Here is a 20,966-nt window from a genome sequence, read left to right as displayed (position 1 = left end):
GTATATTCCTGTTAATTCCCGTTAATTCCCGTTAATTCCCATGGAAAGTTTCCAACTTTGAATATTCCCGGAATTTTGCAACCCTAACCCAGACACACAACTGAGACCTGAACCCACAACAGGTCTGAGACCCAGACACACAACTGATATTTAGTTTCTGACTAAACTGAAAAGTCTGAAGATCTGAAACCAACCCGGTGAAGGAATCCTCAGCGTTATCTGTCAAACAGGTTTTGTTTTGCTGGAGGACACTTCAGCTATAAACCTATTCCTCAACAGCCAGTAAATACCTCAGAGGAGCCGGGGGGGGGGGGGGGGAACCCTGGATCACGCCCTAAAGAATTTAATTACAACTGGTTCAGCTCAGAAAACCTCGAGAGCCGTTTTTCAGACGTGATCTACGGTTAAAACCCGGAGGAGGATCTTCTGCTGCGCTCAGACATCGACTGCTTCTCCTGGATTTCACACTAACCAGGAGGTCAGGTGGAGAAAGGTCGTGGAAGCTACATGCGCCTCCTCATTCGGAGATATGCGTTCACACGTGCACCTCCTCATACGGAGGAGCGATGATGAGGAAGCAGCTCTATAGAAACACCAGAGTTCGGACGTTGGTGCATCACAGGAGAACTGAAAACCATCCGCTAAACAAACCCCTCTCTCCTCCTTCCTCTGTCCATCGTGCTTCCTGGTGTATTCTGCAAACTGTTGTGGAAAATGTAATGAAGCCACACACACACACACACACACACACACACACACACACACACACACGGGGCTAACTCAGTAATAGTTTCAAGGCTGGCTCAACGGCCCTGTGGAAAATATGACCGCCTTCTCTTTTCCACTGGCAATTTACACCAACAGGACGCCTGTTTTTCCCCTCCTTACCTCCTCACCCCTCCCCTCTGTTTCTTTTACTCCCTCTCTCTCTCTCTCGCTCTCTCTCTCTCTCTCTCTCTCTCTCTCTCTCTCCCTCTCTCCATCTTTTCCTCTGTCTCTTTTAGCTTTCTTGGTTAAATGGAAACATGTTGCTCAAACAGCCACAGCTGCAGAAGAACGGCTGTTTTGGAAAAGAAAACTCTGAACGTACAGTGTGTGTACAGTGTGTGTGTACAGTGTGTGTGTGTACAGTGTGTGTGTACAGTGTGTGTGTACAGTGTGTGTGTGTACAGTGTGTTGTGTACAGTGTGTGTGCACAGTGTGTGTGCACAGTGTGTGTGTACTGTGTGTGTGCCGTATGTAAGAGTGTGTGCCAAGAGACACAACATTGAACATGGAATTCTTTTACAGTCTGAATTGGCGCAGGGTCACATCTCGTTTCCCATGTTACTGTAACTGCAGTGTGTGTGTGTGTGTGTGTGTGTGTGTGTGTGTGTGTGTGTGTGTGTGTGTGTGTGTGTGTGTGTGTCTGTGTGTGTGTGCACACTGGAACAAATAGATACAAAAATAACATTAATGAAAGAGTATCAGAAGTTTGTCCATTTAGACTCAAGATTCTGACTCATGATTTATAATAATAAAGAACAAGCAGATGAACATTGTTTGCAGGGAAACGCATGAAAGAAAATCAACTTAGTAATGAAAGAGAAGCAATAAAGACACAATGCATTAATAAATCGCAATAATAAAATAAGACTAAACTAAGAAGAGAGAGAGATAAAGCGTTTTTTTTATTATTTTTAAATGTAATTTCAGGTCCTTAAATCTGCTGCTTTTCTTTGTCAAATATGACAATAAATTAAGTTTTTCACTGTTTGTTGGACAAAACACAAACATTGAAATCCTCCCTGTGGCTTGTTTTTTATTCTTTAAATCAAGGAAATGGTGAAAACATTCTTTAGCTGCAGCTTCGCTCTGAAGATTCTTTCATTCAACAGCTGCTGAACCAACTCTGTGGTTTTGTAAACTGTCGTTTGACGATTGACCTGAATTCTTACAATAAATTGTTGTTTCTGACTTGAGCTGAAAAGTTATGATTTTTGAAGCCGTAAATTTGACTAGATTTGAAGTTACAAAAGATGAATTATTGGTGTTTCTGTCCAAACAGCTGATTTGGCAAACGATTCATTTTCTTTCAGTAGTTTTGCCAACTTGTGTTTGACAGAAACTGATTCATCTGTTTCGACTCTGCTCCGTCCTGGCGTCAAGCTGCCGTCCCTGAAACTCAACACTTCCCCTCAGACGTGTCACAATTAAAGTCTTCCTGAAGAAACAAGGGAGTAAATCCCCGATGAGCTGGTGTGAGCGGAGGCAGGAAGTGTCGACTCTGCGTTTACAGCACGAAGCGTAACGAGAGAACCACAAACATCTCAGACTCGCCCGAGGAGCAATAGTTAGAGTTTGGGCACTTGCTGAATTTATACTCACCAAAGAAAAGATAAATTAAATGTAAATAAATTGGGACGCTGGAGATTTGTGTGTCCTATAAAGCTGTAGCTGCACACACACAGACACACACACAGATTGTGGTTTCACTGAGTTGTGTGAACGGGAAGTTTTGTCTTGTTAAAAACTCGCCTGTGAGTCCGAGAGGTAAAAACATCAACAAACAAATAAACTCCGACTTTTCATCCACGATATTTATTCTCCACATTAAAACTCTTTTCTCTCTCAGAGCAGCCAAAGTTTAAAGTGAGTTTAAAAGTCATATTTCTTTCTTTATCAGATTTTCATTGTTTTCCTGGAGCTTATATTTTTTGACCAATTAAACAGCGTCTCCGCCCTCGACTGTAACACAAACTTTCTTTTCTTTCAAACCAAACTCGTTGCTTCGGTTTGCTGCTGCGGGTTTTTAGCTGGTCAGCAGTTTCTTCTGCAGTTTCTCTTTTCTTTGGAAACCACACGTTATATTCTAAGAACACAGATTACCTATGGAAGCCTGCAGGGGACAGTTCCTGCATCTGAGCGTGACAGAAGTGAAACACAAAGCTGCTTCTTCTCTGCACCGTATTCAACACAACATTTTCAATTTCCTTTTTATTTTGTGTCAACTTTGAAAAAGGTTTTTTCACATGTTGCATAAAGTTTTGATTTGTTTCGCTTCAGCAAATTCTGACGTTCATCCTGTTTTTAATTTGAATTTGTGCAGTTTGACTTATTCCTCGACTTTTACCTTCCTGTAACTTTCCAGTGTCTGCAGCTCATCTGAGAGTTTTACTCTACAAACTTAACTTAGAGATGAAGTTTGTGAATGATCCCAAAGTTTGATCCCGTCTCCGTCACAGAGCGGCTCTGAGTTCCGAGTCTGTCCGTTGTGTAACTGTGGATTTTATAACAGCGATTCTACAGCAGCAGCAGAACTGTAACCTTGGCACTTCAACAACTTCCTCCTCCCACGCACACACACACTCACACACACACACACACACACACACACACACACACACACACACTCATCCTGTCTCAGCAAAGCCGCCTGTGCTGCCACCTCCCACACACATACCCTATTGAGGGCACACACACACACACACACACACACACACACACACTCAAACACACACATATTCTAACAGAAATATCCAGTAGCAGTAATTGACTTCCTACCTGCTGTAAATCACTGTCTACAAGCTGTCTGCTGTGTGTGTGTGTGTGTGTGTGTGTGTGTGTGTGTGTGTGTGTGTGTGTGTGTGTGTGTGTGTGTGTACAGTTGAAGTGCTCTTGATTCATCTCTGTGGCTCTAGGATTTCATTCCCCTGCCTTCTGGAGAGCCTCTTCTCTCCGGCTCCTCAGATCGGCGTTGATGCGTCGGCTCAGCTCGTGATTGACAGAATCCAAATTAAAACCAAACATGGCGGCTTCAGCGTGAGCAGCGAGCGGCGAGCAGCGAGCGGCGAGCAGCGAGTGGAGTTGAGTCGTGGGACGGGAGAGAGATGATGCTTCTGCTCTGAGTTTGAGACTTGAAATAATGAGTTTAATGTGATGATGATTGTTATTTCATCGATGGACGTGTTTCTATTTCAGATATATATCAACAATTCGTGTATTATTAGTGGGATATTTCTCCTTCTTTGTTATATTATGTTTAACTCCTCATTTAAAAAGGACGTTTTTCTCCCAACTTGAGAATCGTCCGTCTCGGAGGTAACTGTCCAGATTGTGCGTTCGTCCTTCTCGAGCTCGGAGGCAGATGCTTGAACCCACGAGAGCAGAAAATAAACCAGAATTCAGAAAAGAGAAAAGAGAATCTCACCGAGCTCCGCCCACACGTGTGACCCTCAGGTGTTTTCGTTCTCCGGAGGTTGTTAAAGACTCTTTGTGGGATCTGTAGGAAGCGAGAGGCAGGAATAGAACCGGAGGAACAGAGAGGGTTGGATTCACCTGCTGTGAAAACGCTGCTGAGGTGTAAATAAAAACCCGTTGTGAGGGAATCGCACCTGACACTGAACCGCTGGGATTCCCTGGAGAACCTTTGCTTTTTACAGGTAGAACCACATGTCTGTAAAGAAACCTCCTCGGGCCGGAGGTAGAGTTGCCCTCGTGTCTCGCTGGGAGTTTCCTGGTTTTGAACCACGACCTCCTGCTGCTCCGGTGCCTTGCTCAAGGGCAGAGTCGCTGAACAGCGCCCATGTTTCTAATTTCCACGCAACGTACTTCAAACGTGACTTTTTTAATCTTCGAAAAAACAGAGATGCGTTAAACACGTACCTGGCCTGAAGTGGGGGGGGGGGGCAGAGGTATTCAAACAGAACTGCTGAGCAAGTGCTTTTTTATTTATTAAACTTCTGGCCGGCGCTGGGATTGGCCCCGAGTTTTATTTGGCCTGGCGCAGAGACGCTCTTAAAATGTTTTAACTCTGCTGCAGCCGGGGCCTCTACACACACACACACACACACACACACACACACACACACACACACACACACACACACTTCTGTGTTTTTACCCAGAAAATAAAAGGGAGGTCTTTCTATTTTCCTCAGATAAAACCGCTTTTCCCGTCAAACCTCTTTACGCCTCTCGACCTGGTTTTACTATTTGTTCTGGTTTCCCATGTGTTGTGTTGATGCTGGTGTGTGCGTCTCCTGATCGTTCTAATTCAACGTGTGTGCTTTTCTACAAGAAACTTAAAGTGAGTTCACAGATAAGTTAACAAGTGATGATTCGGTTTGAGCGACAAAATCAACAGAACATGTCAAACAGTCGCAGAATCTGATGAAACAAAGTCGGAGAGTTTATTAATTCAGTTTGATCATCGACCTGCTGATATCAGACACACACACACACACACACACACACACACACACACACACACACACAGACACACACTCGGTCCAGGTAAAACACAAGTAGTGTGTTAATGGAGGTGTGAGTGGATTCAGTCCAGTCGAGGACGAACCAAGTCAAACACACTGCCAGCTTCTCCCTCTCTCTCTCTCTCTCTCTCTCTCTCTCTCTCTCTCTCTCTCTCTCTCTCTCTCTCTCTCTCTCTCTCTCTCTCTCTCTCCCCCCCCCCCTCTCTCTCTGTATAAAGTGGTTAATCACTGAATGGAAACCATTAGTAACATGTTTAAATAATTTACGCAGCGTCTGACGACCCGAAGCAGCAGAACACTTCAGAAATATGAACCGCACCTGTGTGTGTGTGTGTGTGTGTGTGTGTGTGTAATCCATGCATACATGGTAATTGCTATACATAAACCTGTATGTGTGTGTGTGTGTGTGTGTGATGAAGATGGAGGTAAAACCTGATACTGTCTGTGTGTCCACCTGAAGCCTCCAGTTGTGTAGTCTTCACTCTCTTCATGTGCTTTGAGATGTGTCAGATTTATAAACAACACCTCTTTACCATAAGACATTTCCCCCCCGACACTGCTCCACCTTGTTCCTTCTCTCCTTCAGGCTATACACTCACTTCCTCATTTGTGTTGTTATTTCCTCTCCTGTGTCCTTCTTGTCTTTCTCTCCTTTGTCATCTTTTGTTTTCTCGTGTTCTCGTGTTCTCGTTTCCTCTGCCGCTCCGTATCCTCGAAAGTATCATTACACCCAAACACAGTCGTTCTGTGTTCGGCTCATGGTTTTATTCATAAGCAGAAAATGCTATTTGTGAAAGAGAGAAACGACACAGACACACACACACACACACAGACACACACACACACACACGCACAAAGATACATTCTCTCTGTTTTTGTGTCGCAGGAATTCCAACCATTCCTGTTGGTATGTGGCACCCCGGCTCGCCAATTTAAGAATAACTAACAACCACACACCACACACACACACACACACACACACACACACACACACACACACACACACACACAAACACACAAACACACACACACTGTACCAGAAGCCAGCTCTGCCCTCGTCTGGGTCTTTCACTGAAAGTAAATGAAAGACTTATCCAGTGCATATCTGAACAAGACATTTTAGGAGAGAGGGATGATTGAGTGTGTGTTTAATGAATGCATTACAATCCTGTTGTGAAACACACACACACACACAGACACACACACACACACACACACACACGCTATCAATGAGAGAGACGGGGATTTGCACAAATATTGATCTTTTATCTCATCGTTTGGCAACATTATTCCCGAACGTGTTCCCAGTGAAGCTGGATGAAATGAAGAGGGAGAGAGAGATCGACCGCCCTCAGGATTCAACAGCCTCCTACACACACACACACACACACACACACACACACACACACACACACACACACACACACAGCCCTCTGAGTGCATGATTAATGCCCACACAGTATATTCATACCTCCAGGGTTTGGGTTCATGTGTCCTGGTTCATACCTGTAACTCTTCTCACTGTTGAACATCTGTAAACATCTCTGAGGAACATCTGGACACGGAGGCTTTGTGTGATTGTGTCGAGCGACAGGTGCTTTGGAACGACCACCACAGCAAACCACCGTTAAGTGAAAGACAAAAATGTACTTAATTTAGTTTTATTGTTTGTCCAATACCAGGAAATCATGACTTCTTGTAGGTGCTTGTTTCGTCCACCTGCGTCTCAGAAAACCCACCGATGAACCCGGTGCCTCCTCGGGTTGTTTCTAATGCAACCACTCTTGTGTAACGCTGTTTCCTTGGGATTAGATAACTTCGGATACATGATAGTGACACACACACACACACATACACACAGAACAAACTTAGCTCCGGTCTGCTGGTGTCAGTGGGAGTTGAGCATCATCTCGATCTGTTTCCAGTTCTGTGGAAGTCGAGCTGATCTCTGCTCCCGTGCGTTAGGTAACTCGGGTTATTTCAAACATCCTCATACATCAGAGTGTGTGAGTGTTTGTGTGCTTCACTATATTTGCTTCTGAGTGCAGCCTGTGAATGCTGCTTGTTTTCGACCTACCTACAACTTGGGTGTCTCGTCATGCCCTCTGCCGCCCCCCCCCCCCCCCCCCCCATACACACTGGCTTCCTACACAGAAACATGGCCGGTAGCTACGTCTCACCTACGCACAGGAACTGGGGCAGGTTGTGTCGGTGCGCGTATGAATACAGATTTATGTAAGCCATTCACTGCAGGCTCCCACTCACTCTGCAGACCATTCAACACTTTCATTATAAAACCAGTCACTTTACATACGGCTACGCTGGAGTTTAACCGGTAATTATCTGCTTTAAGGTCCAACTCGTTCCACTCATTGCAGGATTATGATTGTGTGTGATTCAGGAAGTCAGATATCTGGACTTGTGTGTGTGTTTGTGTTTGTGCGATATCATTCATCCATGCATCGGTGGCACAAGAGGCTCAGTTTGAAGACCTCAGGGTCAAGAAATCTAAAAATGTGTCTGTTTGGGCTGAAATGACACGAGGTTGAAGTTTCATTGTTGAGTTTCAGTCGATAAACCGAAGTTGAATTCACCCAAAATCAATCTTGTGCAAAATCCATAACTTACACAAACCTGAACCCTTAGGCCCAAACACTGAATGAATATTCAAACTGGATTTTTCTGTGTCTGAATATATATATATTTTTGGGGTGTTTGGATTTGACTATGAGGACACTTCAAGTCCCTTTGGCCGGTCTGATTTTAACACTTCACATGTCTGTAATCAAGGAAAAGAACCCAGACCAGTCTCCTGCTGGTGAGGGTCAGGTTGGGTGAGTTCTCTCACAGAACCAGGGTTGTTGTGGTTTTATGTTCCGCCTGTAACTTCCCTTTTCTTCTTCTGGGATGATGTGAAACCTGGCGTTAAGCAAAGCTGAAGTAAAATCACTCGACTGAGAATCATGAGACTTTCAAGTGATTAAAAAGTAGCTGTTGACATTAATCTAACGTAGATTCACTCTCGACTCTGATCTTCATCCTGGCTCCTGCACCTCAGCTGGTTTCCTGCTCCGCGGCCTCATGAGGACACACGAGCCACGACTCTGTGATACCGAAGGATCCGAGCACGTTATTGAATCACTTCTGTGTTTGAAAGCTGCCTCGACTTTGTTTTGGCAGCAACTTCTTCTCCAGGTCATCACCGCAGGTTGTCTTCAGGCAGTTATGTCAGCTGACCCTCCGACCGGCCAATCAGCTTCATGCTGAGTTTGATTCTCCAACTGGAAACCCATTGTTTCTAACAGACTCCTCTGGGTTTCATTGCACATTCTTGCACTCTCGACACCATGGAAAATATAGAAATGTGACCCAGGTCTGAGATAATCATTGTGGTCTGTTTGTGAGTGTGTGTGAGTGTGTGTGTGTGTGGGGGGGGGGAGGGGGGTACATGTGAAAAAACACACAAGTTAGCGTTCCTGCTGCTAAGAATACAGCATGTTTTCCTCAACCGCTATTTATAGATCGCACGTTGGGCCCCTAGACACACGCGTCACTGAGCCCTGCTTACCAGCACTGTGGCTACATTGTGTGTGTGTGTGTGTGTGTGTGTGTGTGTGTGTGTGTGTGTGTGTGTGTGTTTATGTGGGGGTGTGTGTGTGTGTCGCAATCAGAATGCCAGGGAGGTTGTTTAAACACTGAGATGAGGAAATACAAAGGCAAAACTGCAACTTCAGCAGGTGTTTGTGTGTGTGTGTGTGTGTGTGTGTATGTTCGTGTGTGTGTATGTGTGTGTGTGTGTGTACTTGTGTGTGTGTGCTTGCGTGTGTGTATGCGCTTCTGATTTCAGGTGTTGGTGTGGTAAAGAAACGTTAAACAACGGAAACACACACTGCATCTGCTGCAGTGTTCGCAGTGCAGTTGCAATACTTTCAAGTACTGTATGAAGTGTGTGTGTGTGTGTATGTGTGTGTGTGTGTGTGTGTGTGTGTGTGTGTGTCTTTGGTGTGTGTGTGTGTGACGGAGTGCACACCAAGTTTTATAGAACTCTGACACCAGAGAGGAAGGAAAGGTGCTCGCAGTGATGACTGCTCTTCGACTTGGCCTTTTCGGACGCCTACACACATTATGACACTCACACGTCACTTCCACAGAACTATTTATAAGCCTTTGTGTCTTTTTAGGAACAGCGTGGGTTTGCTTTGCGTTGGTGACTCACTGAGTGGAGGGAGGAGGGAGGGAGGAGGGAGGGAGGGGGGGAGGCAGGAGGAAGAGACGGAAAAGGCAACGAGCGCAGATAGATTCCAGTGTGAAGGAACTAACTGAGCAATCAATGACATTTACATTCACACAGCTTCTCCGTGTGTTGTCGTGTGTGGTCGTGTGTTGCACTTGCAACATGTAACATGTAAATTACTCAAAAATAAAAGGCGATCTTTTACTGTCACTGGATTTGATGGATAATTAACTAAACTTGTTATCTCTCTTTCTCTTTTGTGTTTCTGCAGGTCTCTGAAAAGCGAATGAAGCAGCAGGAAGACGAAGCACCTTTACCTGAAGAAAGGTTTGTGTTGATGCTTTGATGATATTGTGTTTGATTTACACTGTTGGTCTCCAAAACTCCTCAAATGTGTCTCTGTTTTGTGTCTCTTCTCCAGATCACTCAAGGATCCTTCTGCCTTTAGATGAGCTGGACAGAAAAACAGCGCACAACAACATTAGCCGGTTTACAAAATGGCCAAAAGAGAGAAATATTTCTGATGTTTTCCACCAAACCTCCATTTAAATGTCCACTTCCTGATTCCTGTTTCCAGCCTGGCTCCACAATCACTCTATCGAGGCAATGGATGAGTCCTTTCTGTTTCTGTGAACTTGTCGGAACCCCTCACAGATTAAGCTATCATGTCTGGTAGATTGGGGAACTGGTAACCCTCCAGCATCCGCCCTCCCAACTCCCCCTCCCCTCTCTTCTCACCCAAAGAAGAGCTTCATGAAAAATGGAGGCACGTGAATCAGCTGCCATTGGGCACAAGTCCTCAAGTAAGGAAGCAGGGAAGGAGAAGGTGCCTCTGCAAAGGAAGTGGGCGTCGGAACCCTCGGCAACAACCAAACGAAGCACTTTTGCCGACCAAGAGTCGAAACACCGTGAGAGTTTGCCTTGTGGTGCCACCGGGGGATCAGCGCCTCAGCAGAAGTACGCAATCACAGGGAATTCTGGAAAGCTGATATCTGGACCCTCTGCACTTGGAGCTATTGGAGGTCCATCATCTCAAGACCCCCAAGGACCCTTTGCTCAGGGGTTCCCAAGGGGATACCCCTACCAATTGGAACAGCCATACCCTCAGCACCCCCAAACTGAGCGTTTCCTCTCAGGAGCCAAACCTCAACCTGGCCTAGAGCCACATGCCTGGCCGTTTGCTGGCCAGTTGCCCTCAGATGACCTTTACCCCGTAGGACATCCGGGACATTCTCACCCTCATGGGGCTGGGAGGTTTCCCCGGCAGAAATCTCCTAGTCTACCCAGCTCTTTTGGACAGTATTCTCAGTCAGGCACTGAGCCTGGAGAGGAGGGGTACAGCAAAAAAGAGCTAAAGCCGAAAAAGCCCGGTAAGTACATATGTCACTACTGTGGTCGAGCCTGCGCCAAGCCCAGCGTCCTAAAGAAGCACATCCGCTCACATACTGGAGAAAGGCCATATCCATGTGTACCCTGCGGCTTTTCCTTCAAAACGAAGAGCAACCTTTACAAGCATCGCAAGTCCCATGCTCATGCCATCAAGGCTGGACTCGTACCGTTTTCAGAGCTAGCTGTAGCTCGTAGTGGGGACATGGACCAGGCGTCGCCAGCGGGTGAGGCCGAGGTTCACTCCGACGGAGAGCAGAGCACCGACACGGACGAGGAAGGTGTGGAGGGCTCCACCATGCTGATGGACAAAGACAGACCCATCCCACAGATCTCCTTTGAGGCTGACAAGAATACAGGTAATCCTCCATCGATCAAGCCAATTTCCTCAGAAAGATAAACATTTAGCAGGTATCACTCAGTGTTTGAGTTTAATCAACGTACAATCAAGTATTTTTGATGCTTCAGTTTTTCTCAATATGGACATTTCTTTGTATTACTTAATAATCAGTGACTTCAGCTAAACTCATTCATTTGCTGAGGTGTCTGTTAATCAATCCCTACCTTTTATGTTTTACTTTATTCTCTGTCATGCTCCACTCTTTCTCACTGCACAGGTGGTGTTGAACCAGCATATGCAGACTCGGCTGAAGAGCTGCCTGTGGGATCTATTAAAGTGCCTATCCTCATTGTCCCCAAGTCTGGGGGAGTCCCTTCCACAGGCATGGAGTGCCCACCCTTTCAGGACATCAAGGGGTCCCATCACATGTTGGGATCACAGGTTGGCGGAAGAGCGCATTCTCTGGACGACTCCCCCAGCATCAAACAACGATTGGCCGAGAGGCTGGCGGAGAAGAAGGGCCAGGACACTGACTGTGCCATGTCCCAGTCCCTCAACCTCCTCAGTCCTCACAGCAAAGGCAGCACAGACTCGGGCTACTTTTCCCGCTCTGAGAGTGCAGAGCAGCAGATCAGCTCTCCAAACTCTAATGTCAAGACGTACGAGGAGATTATGTTTGGTCGGACTTGGTACTACCGACCCAACTCCAGATCCAGGCAGTCCATCACGGTGGGCATGGCAGGGGCAGACCCAGCCAGCCTGTCTAGTTTAAAACAATCTGGTGCTAATCTGGAGATGGGGAAGATAGCTGAGGATCATATCTGTTTCAGAGGGGATGTAGGGATCTCTGGAGATCCCAAGCAGTATCCAACAGGACCTTGTCAAAGCAGTACAGGCCTATTGGAGCCTCCATCTGATTCTGGAACCCTAATTAGGAGTAACTCTATGCCAACTTCCTCCCCTCCTAACCTCAGCGTCCCACCAGGTATTCGGGGCAGCCACTCCTTCGATGAGATGATGTCACCAGATGATGTGTTTTACCCACAAGGGCTTCGCAGACTCCAACGACAGGCTGCGTTTGAACATTCAGCCGCTGAAGCCCATGTAGGAGAGGCCGAGGGCTACGGACACTTGCCCAAGAATTTAGCTTCATCTCTGGGTATGAAGATTGGCGAGCGCAGCCCAGGAGTCCCAGAGCACATTGCCTATAGCCCATATGGTACTAAAGTTAGCATGTCAGAAATAGCCACAAGAAAAAGGAGGAAAGAGACGAGTGTTGGGGACGAGGAGGACAGCCCTGGACATGGGGACAGTAGCTGTAGTGGTTCAGTGGAGATGATAGGGGACTATGAGTTTAAGCAGAGTAGTTTTGATGGGTCGAGAGCACCTCCAATAGGAAAGGGCTCTCTCAGTGCTCACAGCCAATCAGATAGCTTTGACACCTGTGCCAGCATGTGCTCTGAGGACCTTGCATTGTTTACTGAGTCTGAGTGCAGGAAGGCAGCTGGGAATGTCATATCAGTCATCCAACACACCAACTCCCTCAGCCGGCCAAATTCCTTTGAGAAGTCAGAGTCCTTTGAGCATCCAGGATATCAGTCCTCAGAGAGAGGTCCACCCAGCCAGTACTCTGAACAGTCGGACACAGACATCTATGAAGATGCTCTCAGTCCTGAATCTGCCCTACTGCCAGAGAGCATGGAGCAGCAGCTGCAGAGTGACAGTGACCTGGCCTCCCTTTCATCGTCGTCAGCCGCAGCCTCCCCTGGTCAGCCTTATCACATCCCACACAAGCTGGTCCGACAACCCAACATCCAAGTTCCTGAGATCAGGGTGACAGAGGAGCCGGACAAACCTGAGAAAGACACAGAAGCTCCAATGACCAAGGAGCCAGATAAGCAGCCGCCACATGTCGAGGAGTTCCAGCTGCCACAGAGGAGCGACACGCTCTCCCAGATGCCATCAGAAAAGCTGCCACCCAAGAAGAAGCGTCTCCGTCTGGCGGACATGGAGCACTCGTCCGGGGAATCGAGCTTTGAGTCGACTTGCACCAGCCTCTCTCGCAGCCCCAGTCAGGAGAGCAACCTATCCCACTCCTCTTCCTTCTCTATGTCCTTCGACAGAGAGGAAGGCCTCAAGTCTGTCTCACCCGTCAAACAGGTACCTTGTTATATGTTTAGTATTTTTAACTATCTGAACTAACTTTCCAGCAGCTTTAGTACAGTTTATTTCTGGAATGCTTTTCTTGCGCCGCTCCCACCATTGTTATGGTACATTATTATTACTTTTACGTACTTGTAATGAATTGATGACTTGTACTTTGGCACTTGTATAAAGGGAAATGGGAAGAATTCTGAATTTCCTTCTTTGCAATTTTTCTGCAGCAGGATGACTCGTTGGCCCCCAGTGGTGGAGCTAAGCAGTCTGAGTTCCTGACAGTACCCGGCAGTGGTCATTCCAGCCACCACCAGCAGAGGGAGATGAGGAGGTCTTCGTCGGAGCAGGCACCGTGCACACTGCCCACGGAGTTGCCTGAAATGCGCAGCAAGTCCTTTGACTATGGAAGCTTGTCGACCTCCAGACAGGGAGAGCTTTACTCCAGTGCCTCTGCGATGAAGGAACGCCGGCGAGGATATCTGGTCCGACAGGTAGCAGTAACCGTCTCATGCTATTTGCATCATTGTTCTTATATATGAGCACACGTCTGGCCGATATACACTAATACTACTCCTTTCCTATATAATATATAACAATAATAATATCAATGTGACTGCACATACTTTGTCTCACACACTTAGTATCTTAACATTTCATTTCAACTGACACACACTACTCTTTTCACCCACGTTCGACAGGCGTCGCTGAGTGTTTATCCAGAGTCAGTTTCTCAGGAACCAGGCGGCACAGAGATGTTGATCAAGCAGGAGAGTTTGGAACATGTGACTTGGTCCGGACCACCAGGATCCCCCCACAGCAGCCCTGATGTAGCCAGCAGGACCAAGAGATTTAGCAGTAGCACCGGTGGTAAGCTTTCATCTCTTATTATCTATTAGAGCTGATTATTTAGAAAACTTTGGGGATAATTTCTTCATTTTCCATTTGTATGTTTTATTCCCAGGTATGGGATCTCACCAGCACCACCAGCATGTCCTCCAGCAGAGTATCAGTGAGGACAGCCTGCAGGATGAACCACTCTATGGAAGGTAAGAGTTCAATTGGGAAAGAATGAAAAAATTCCATCAACCCTTTCAACAATTTCCAGGACTACAACTGGTTCAATTAATACAATGTTGTTATCTATATTTAGTATAATACTAAGAATATTCCACCTTTTCTTCCTAACAGGTCCCAACAGCATCGTCTGCATGCCCAGGGCTCGTCGTCTGAAGGAGAACATCCAGGTCATGAGGTCATGAACAAGGAAGTGATGATGCAGCACTACCAGAGTGGCCCCCCCTTCCTCTCCTTCCAGCAACCAGGTATCTTCTGGTCTCAGGAGGCCGGACAGACGCCAAGACATCAGCCGTCCCAGCAGCAGCTCCCAAAACTCCACATCCGATCACCAGGCAGCCTCGCTGGACACCCACAACTCAAACACGCACCCCCCCACTCCCTGCAGCAAATCCATGATCAACAGTCACACGATGGAAAATCTGAAAACGCCAGCTCTCCGATGTACCCTGCCTCCTTCTCATCCCGAAACTCTCCTCTGTCCCACCAACAGCAGAACTTTGGCTTGCTGTCCTCTAAGTTCTTGCTGCCCAGCTCCAGCAGCACCTCCATGCTTCTGCAGCAGATCCAACCTGTCTTTGCGACCCAGAACCTGGGATCACAGGCCTCACTGCCCAGCATGATGGTTCCTGTACGGCTCCAAACCCATATGCCATCATTTGGTAGTGTTATGTACACAAGTGTTAGTCAGCTGGTAGCTAGCAGTCCGGGCTGTGCTGACTACAGCCGCATGTCTCCCCCGGTCGGTGCTGCGAGCACCGGCAAACCACCAGGAGGAATTGGAGGAGGTTTCGACCTGTCACACTTCCTGGGAAAGACCGAAGGCTCCACTCTGTGCTACCCTCCCTGGAAGGTTCCAGATTCTCTGCCGGAGCAAAGGCTAAACACAGGGATCCCACTGTCACTAACATCAGGAACCATCTCCACCACAGACGCCTCGGGGTCCGGCATCGGCGGCAGCAAGCGCATGCTCTCCCCTACCAGCTCTCTGGAGCTCTTCTTCAAGACCAAGCAGCAGAAAAGAGTGAAGGAGGAGAGGATGTACGGACAGATTGTGAAGGAGATGAGCGCTGTGGAGCTGAGTGGAACTGAGAACAGCAGCACAGCTGATAAAGGGAAGTGCGGAGGTCTGCAAGCCCGGCTGAAGAGTGACGGCTCCATCGATGGTTCTGAGAGGATGTCCTCTTCCCCACCGAGCGACTTCCCTTTTGCCACAAAGATTTCCATTCCCGTCCGCTCCTCTGCCCCCCACCTCCCTGATGTTCCCCGAGCTGAGAGCTTCACCCCTCCTCTCCAGATCGTCACCGACCGATCAGGCGGCCGAGACTCCCCAGAGGAACTCGATGTGGATGATTCAGCTCCAGAGCCCAGCTTCAGCCCCCAGTCTATGGTCTCCTCAAATGATGCAGAAGATGGTGACAACACAAAGCCAGGTGCATCCAGTAAAACCCCGGTCGGCGTTCTGGTTCAGCTCGCGTCCAACCAAAGCGCAGGACTATCCGGAGCAACGGGCCAGACGCTGCTACTCACGGACATGGCTGATGTGCAGCAGTATTTCCAGTTCCCGAGCCTGCGCACTACGAGCAGAGTCAGCTGGTGTTTCCTGAAATACACCAAACCCAACAGCAGCCCGGCCGCTCTGCGAGGGTCGGTCTACAGCTCATGGTGTGTGAACTCGTACAATCCCAATCCTCTGAACCTCAGCACCAAGGCTGCCCTGGCCCTGCTGAGGTCCAAGCAGAGGAGGAACATAGATTTTGTTTACACCACATCAGCCATGTCTCCACCCAGCTCTGGAAAACTGGTGTCGTCTGTGTCCTGGAAGCTGAGGTTTGATCAGGTGAAGAGAAATTTAGAGGAAACAACACAGAGACACACAGGTGAGAAGAAACCCTTTTCCTTTACACTCCTCTCCCTCCTTTTCTCTGCAGTTGAAACCAGAGCTGATGCCCGTTGATGTCTGTAACTTTGGGAGGAAAATGAAAGGAGTGGTGTCGTGGGACCGATCGAAGGAGGAGCAGGTGGAGAAGGAGGTCTCCGCCAAACAGTCCGCCGGAGAACCCTCCCGCATCAAGATCTTCGAAGGCGGGTATGTTCAATATCAGACACTTTTATTTTAGGTTCAAATGCTAAATCATCGTTGTCCATGTCCAAGACGAAGTGGAGGTTATGTTTTCACCCCGGTCCCTCAGCCTGTTGGTTTGTAAGCAGGATCAAACTTAAACTACAGGATGAATTACCACGAAACTGGAGGTGGAAGGTTGTGTTGAGGGTCAGAGAAGAACCCATCAACCCAGGATCTGTCTCTAACATGGTGATGAGGTTTTATGACATTTAATTCATGGATCTTGATGAAATCAATCATTCATGTTCCGGAAACTAATATCTATGAGTGTGTGCAGCTGGATTGAATTCAAAGGGCTGTTGCTCCTCGGTGGAGGTTTAAGTGACATTCTACTTTTAATTGTTTTCTCAGTTTATTAAAAGGAGCTTCAGTGACATCTGGTGCACAGAAGGAGTCTTCTTCAGGAATAACTGGTCAGATTTTGACAGTGATTGAAATCTGACAAACTGAGATTCCAAACCTTACAGTTACTTTACTGAGTCAATCAATCAACTCCATGATTAAAGTAATGTCTGAGTGGGACGGCAGCCAAGACGTTTTCCTTCTTTCTTATTTTTAGCATCTAGTTTCATCTTTTATAGAAAGATTTTTATCCAGAACTCATCGCTGCAGGTTAACAAGGTTCTTCACCAGGGTACTTTTAGAATTAGAATTAAACCAAGAGTAAAACAGTAATAAGCAGATAGATCCAGGTTATAACAAGGACAGACATAAATAACAATCAAATAAACATTTGCTCTTAAGTGTTCATTAAGTAAAGTCTAAAGTCTAAAAAAAAAAGACTGTATGAGGGAGTAAAATCTACAAACCTCTGTAGTGAGATATTCCTCCTGCATCATAATGTTTATAGTCTTACAGTAGAGCCAGTGAGAGCAAGGCTGCTGAATGGAACAGACGCACACAGACGCACACAGACACACACACAGACACACACACAGACACACAACCGTTATTAAATGCAGCAGACAGTGAAGTAATTCTCTTTTGTCCCGAAGGACATTTTAGAAGCAATAAATGGATAAAAGCATACAAACAGGAAAACACACACATGCACTTACATAAACATGATGCACAGCAGTAGTAAACACACACACACACACACACACACACACACACAAACACACACACTTAAGCTCATTAACAAACACACGACAGGATTAAAATCTCTTTAGATGACAGAAATCCATAAAGGAGAAGTTTTGGCAGAGAAATCAAATCCATTACCGGCCTTGAAAGAATCGGTAAGCGAATCTGCTTCATGATCTTACCGTGTGCTGTGAGCGGAGCGGAATAAAACAAAATAATCATCATCATAATTCATTTTCATAACTGGCCGCAGCTGTGTAAACGTCTCGACTGGTTCAGAGGCATTCCCCCCCCCCCAGTCGGCTGGTTTGATGAACCTGATATTCCAGCTCCTCCAACACACGAGGCCCTGAACTCACCTTCTCCTCCTGCAGCCGCTGCAGACAGGACAGGAAACGACACAATTCACCAGCCGCTTTCACCATCTCACCACAAAGGAAATATCCCTTCTTTCTCTTAGCATAAAACAAAACAACACAGAACCTCAATGTGAAGCTTCTGCGTCGGGAAACAGAGAAGATGCAGCCGGGGTCTGACTGGTGACAGACAGACTCGTGCAGATGTGAACTGATGCTGCTGCCAAGTGTCGGCTGCTTGTCTGACCCTGAATCTCTGTTTTTAAAGTCCTGTTCATATTCAGGTTTATTTGAAAATGTTACAACTATATACTAAAGTAAACGATAATAAATGATCCTCACACTAATCCATCATAAAGCAAAATAAAATGTTAAATTGCAGTTATGGATTGAAACTTCATAATGATTTCCCTCTAAAAGAAATACAAATATAAAAAGTGAGCAATTTAAATTAAACAAAAACAAAAGAAATCCATTGTAATGAAAAGAAATGTTAATTCCAACGCCTCTGACATTTAAAAAATAACTAATTATGAGAGAAACAATGTGAAAAAGCTTTTTAATACAACACAATTTATTTCTGTCCTTGTTATAACCTGGATCTATCTGCTTATTACTGTTTTACTCTTGTTTTAATGTAAAATCCTAAGTTAAATCAAAGAAAAAGTTGGACTGGAAGGAAGAAGAGAAGGATACACACAAAGCACAGAGGTGGAATTCTGCTGTTTTATTTTGAAACTCCTTGAAAGAGACATTAATGAAAAGTTCTTTAATGTTCAGCAAGCATCACTTTCCTCAGACGGTCGGATCATCTGCATATAAACGAGTTGATGAGTAGAAATATGAGAAAACTCATCCTCTCTATTTCTTCCTCTCCGCCTCTCGGGAGGAAACGTGTTAATCTGTTTTTCTCACTTCTCCTCCTTCGTCTCATCCTGCAGCGACGACTCGTGTGAACTTCAGCAGCTTCACACTTCACATCACGTTTTAAAGACGCACAACTTTCATCTCAGGGCGTTTCCTGTCGTCTCTCTCTCTCTCACTCTTTAACATCTCCTTGCTGCTCGTTAACTTCAGCTCGTTAGCAACGTGCTCGTGTTTGATCCGGATCGAAGACTCGGCTGCTTCTGTCTGAGGCAGCTGCAGCCGAGCACAGAGAAAACCTGCTTCAGCCTTTTTAAAGCAGAACCTGTGTGTCAGCGAGTATCTGAGTCCCAGAGGGTGACTGTGATTCTGTACCAGCTGCAGGGCGGCTGACCTCTGACCTCTGACCCTGAGGATCTCTCTCTCTCTCTCTCTCTCTCCATCAGCAACCTGCACTGGTGCTTTTTTTGAGTTGTGTCTCTGCTGTGGAGATGTTTTTTTTATATTTATTCACCTTTAGGGAAAGAATAAAATCTGGTGAAATGAAATAAATCCCAACCTGCTGTAGAGGAGCTGCCGACTGTGAAAGAATTAGTTTAAACAATTTGTTTCCAATTGTCGGGGATGAGAATCTTTATTTTCTTTAATTAAAACATTGGAAATTTGCGTATAAGGGACATATTTATTAGTCGTGACTAAACTTAAGGAAAATGGACGATATAAAACCATTGCCCTCTCCCAGGGGCCATAAGAATGTGATAGAAATTCAAAAATGTCTTATTAAAATTCCTTCAATCAAACCCAAAATTTAACAGCTCATTTCTTGGACCATTATTCGTCCTTACACCGAACTTTGTAGAAGTGTGGTTGTTTTTATGTGATCGTGCTGACAATCACACAAACAAAGCAACAGACAGACGGAGCTGAAACCAAAACCTGGAAATCACATTTCTCTCATAACTTTCTGTTCTTTCTTCCAGCTACAAATCCAACGAGGACTATGTGTACGTCCGTGGTCGCGGCCGAGGGAAGTACATCTGTGAGGAATGTGGAATCCGCTGCAAGAAGCCGAGCATGTTGAAGAAACACATCCGCACGCACACGGACGTCCGACCCTACGTCTGCAAGTTCTGCAACTTCGCCTTCAAGACCAAAGGTAGGGCTGCAGTCACCATCTCATATCCGGGACTTTTACATTCCCCTCAGGAAATTAAAATGATCCATCATCTCACAAATTTGCCCTGAAACTTTCTTTTGAACAAGACTAATCACGCTTTTGAGGAATAGCATCTTTACGAAGATATTTTTAGTGGAAAAAACTCATTATCGAGGTTTTAATTGAAGAATAAAATCCCAAAATATAGAAGTAAGTGGTGAATAAAACATGGTGGTCGGACGGGAGCCTCCATCATATCAGAGGCTGAGGATATCTGATCGTTATTAAAAAGCTGTTTTCTGCCCGATGTTCATTAAATCACATGATGAAGAAATTATGTGTGATTTGTTAATTGTAATTTTGTTTATGTGGTTGTTTTTGTTGTACGGCTTTTACAAAATGTCCATTTGAGCCTCTCGTCACTCAAAGTGTCTAATGTGTGTGTGTGTGTGGGTCTAATGTGTGTGTGTGTGGGTCTAATGTGTGTGTTTGTGTCTAATGTGTGTGTGTGTGGGTCTAATGTGTGTGTTTGTGTCTAATGTGTGTGTTTGCAGTGGTGGGAAGTAACGAAGTAGAAATACTTCGTTACTGTACTTAAGTAGATTTTTCACATATCTGTACTTTACTTGAGTATTTATTTTCCTGACGACTTTTTACTTTTACTCGTTACATTCGAACAAAAATATGTGTACTTTCTACTTCTTACATTCTCAAACTGGCTCGTTACTTGAGCAGCGGAGGTTGGCGCAGCTCTCTCTCTCTCTCTCTCTCTCTCTCTCTCTCTCTCGCTCTCATCTAGGGTTCAAAATTTTTAAAATGATACATTATATACATTATATTCATATTGTTGGTGTAATTTTTCAGTCAGTTGAGATAAATCTTGAGGAGAAACATTTTAGGTTGTTTTGTGTCTGTATAGGCCTACTATAAAAAGCA

General features: G+C 45.9%; 1 protein-coding gene across 1 annotated transcript in view; it reads left to right on the top strand.

The window, feature by feature from the left end:
- Positions 1-20,966, top strand: part of hivep2a (HIVEP zinc finger 2a) — an 80,369-nt gene that overhangs the window by 53,274 nt on the left and 6,129 nt on the right. Inside the window, exons 5-13 of the mRNA XM_061091417.1 lie at positions 9,758-9,813; positions 9,908-11,231; positions 11,490-13,372; positions 13,597-13,860; positions 14,068-14,236; positions 14,331-14,415; positions 14,558-16,283; positions 16,375-16,532; positions 19,855-20,030. Of these exons, the coding sequence (XP_060947400.1) occupies positions 10,247-11,231; positions 11,490-13,372; positions 13,597-13,860; positions 14,068-14,236; positions 14,331-14,415; positions 14,558-16,283; positions 16,375-16,532; positions 19,855-20,030 (5,446 nt within the window). The 5' untranslated portion in view covers positions 9,758-9,813; positions 9,908-10,246. The remainder of the gene's footprint in view (positions 1-9,757; positions 9,814-9,907; positions 11,232-11,489; positions 13,373-13,596; positions 13,861-14,067; positions 14,237-14,330; positions 14,416-14,557; positions 16,284-16,374; positions 16,533-19,854; positions 20,031-20,966) is intronic.

Source organism: Limanda limanda, chromosome 18 (assembly GCF_963576545.1).
Source record: "Limanda limanda chromosome 18, fLimLim1.1, whole genome shotgun sequence".
In the NCBI taxonomy this organism is placed as follows: Eukaryota; Metazoa; Chordata; class Actinopteri; order Pleuronectiformes; family Pleuronectidae; genus Limanda; species Limanda limanda.
The sequence above is the reverse complement of the archived record's forward strand: the minus strand, read 5'-3'. Positions and strand labels throughout refer to the sequence as shown.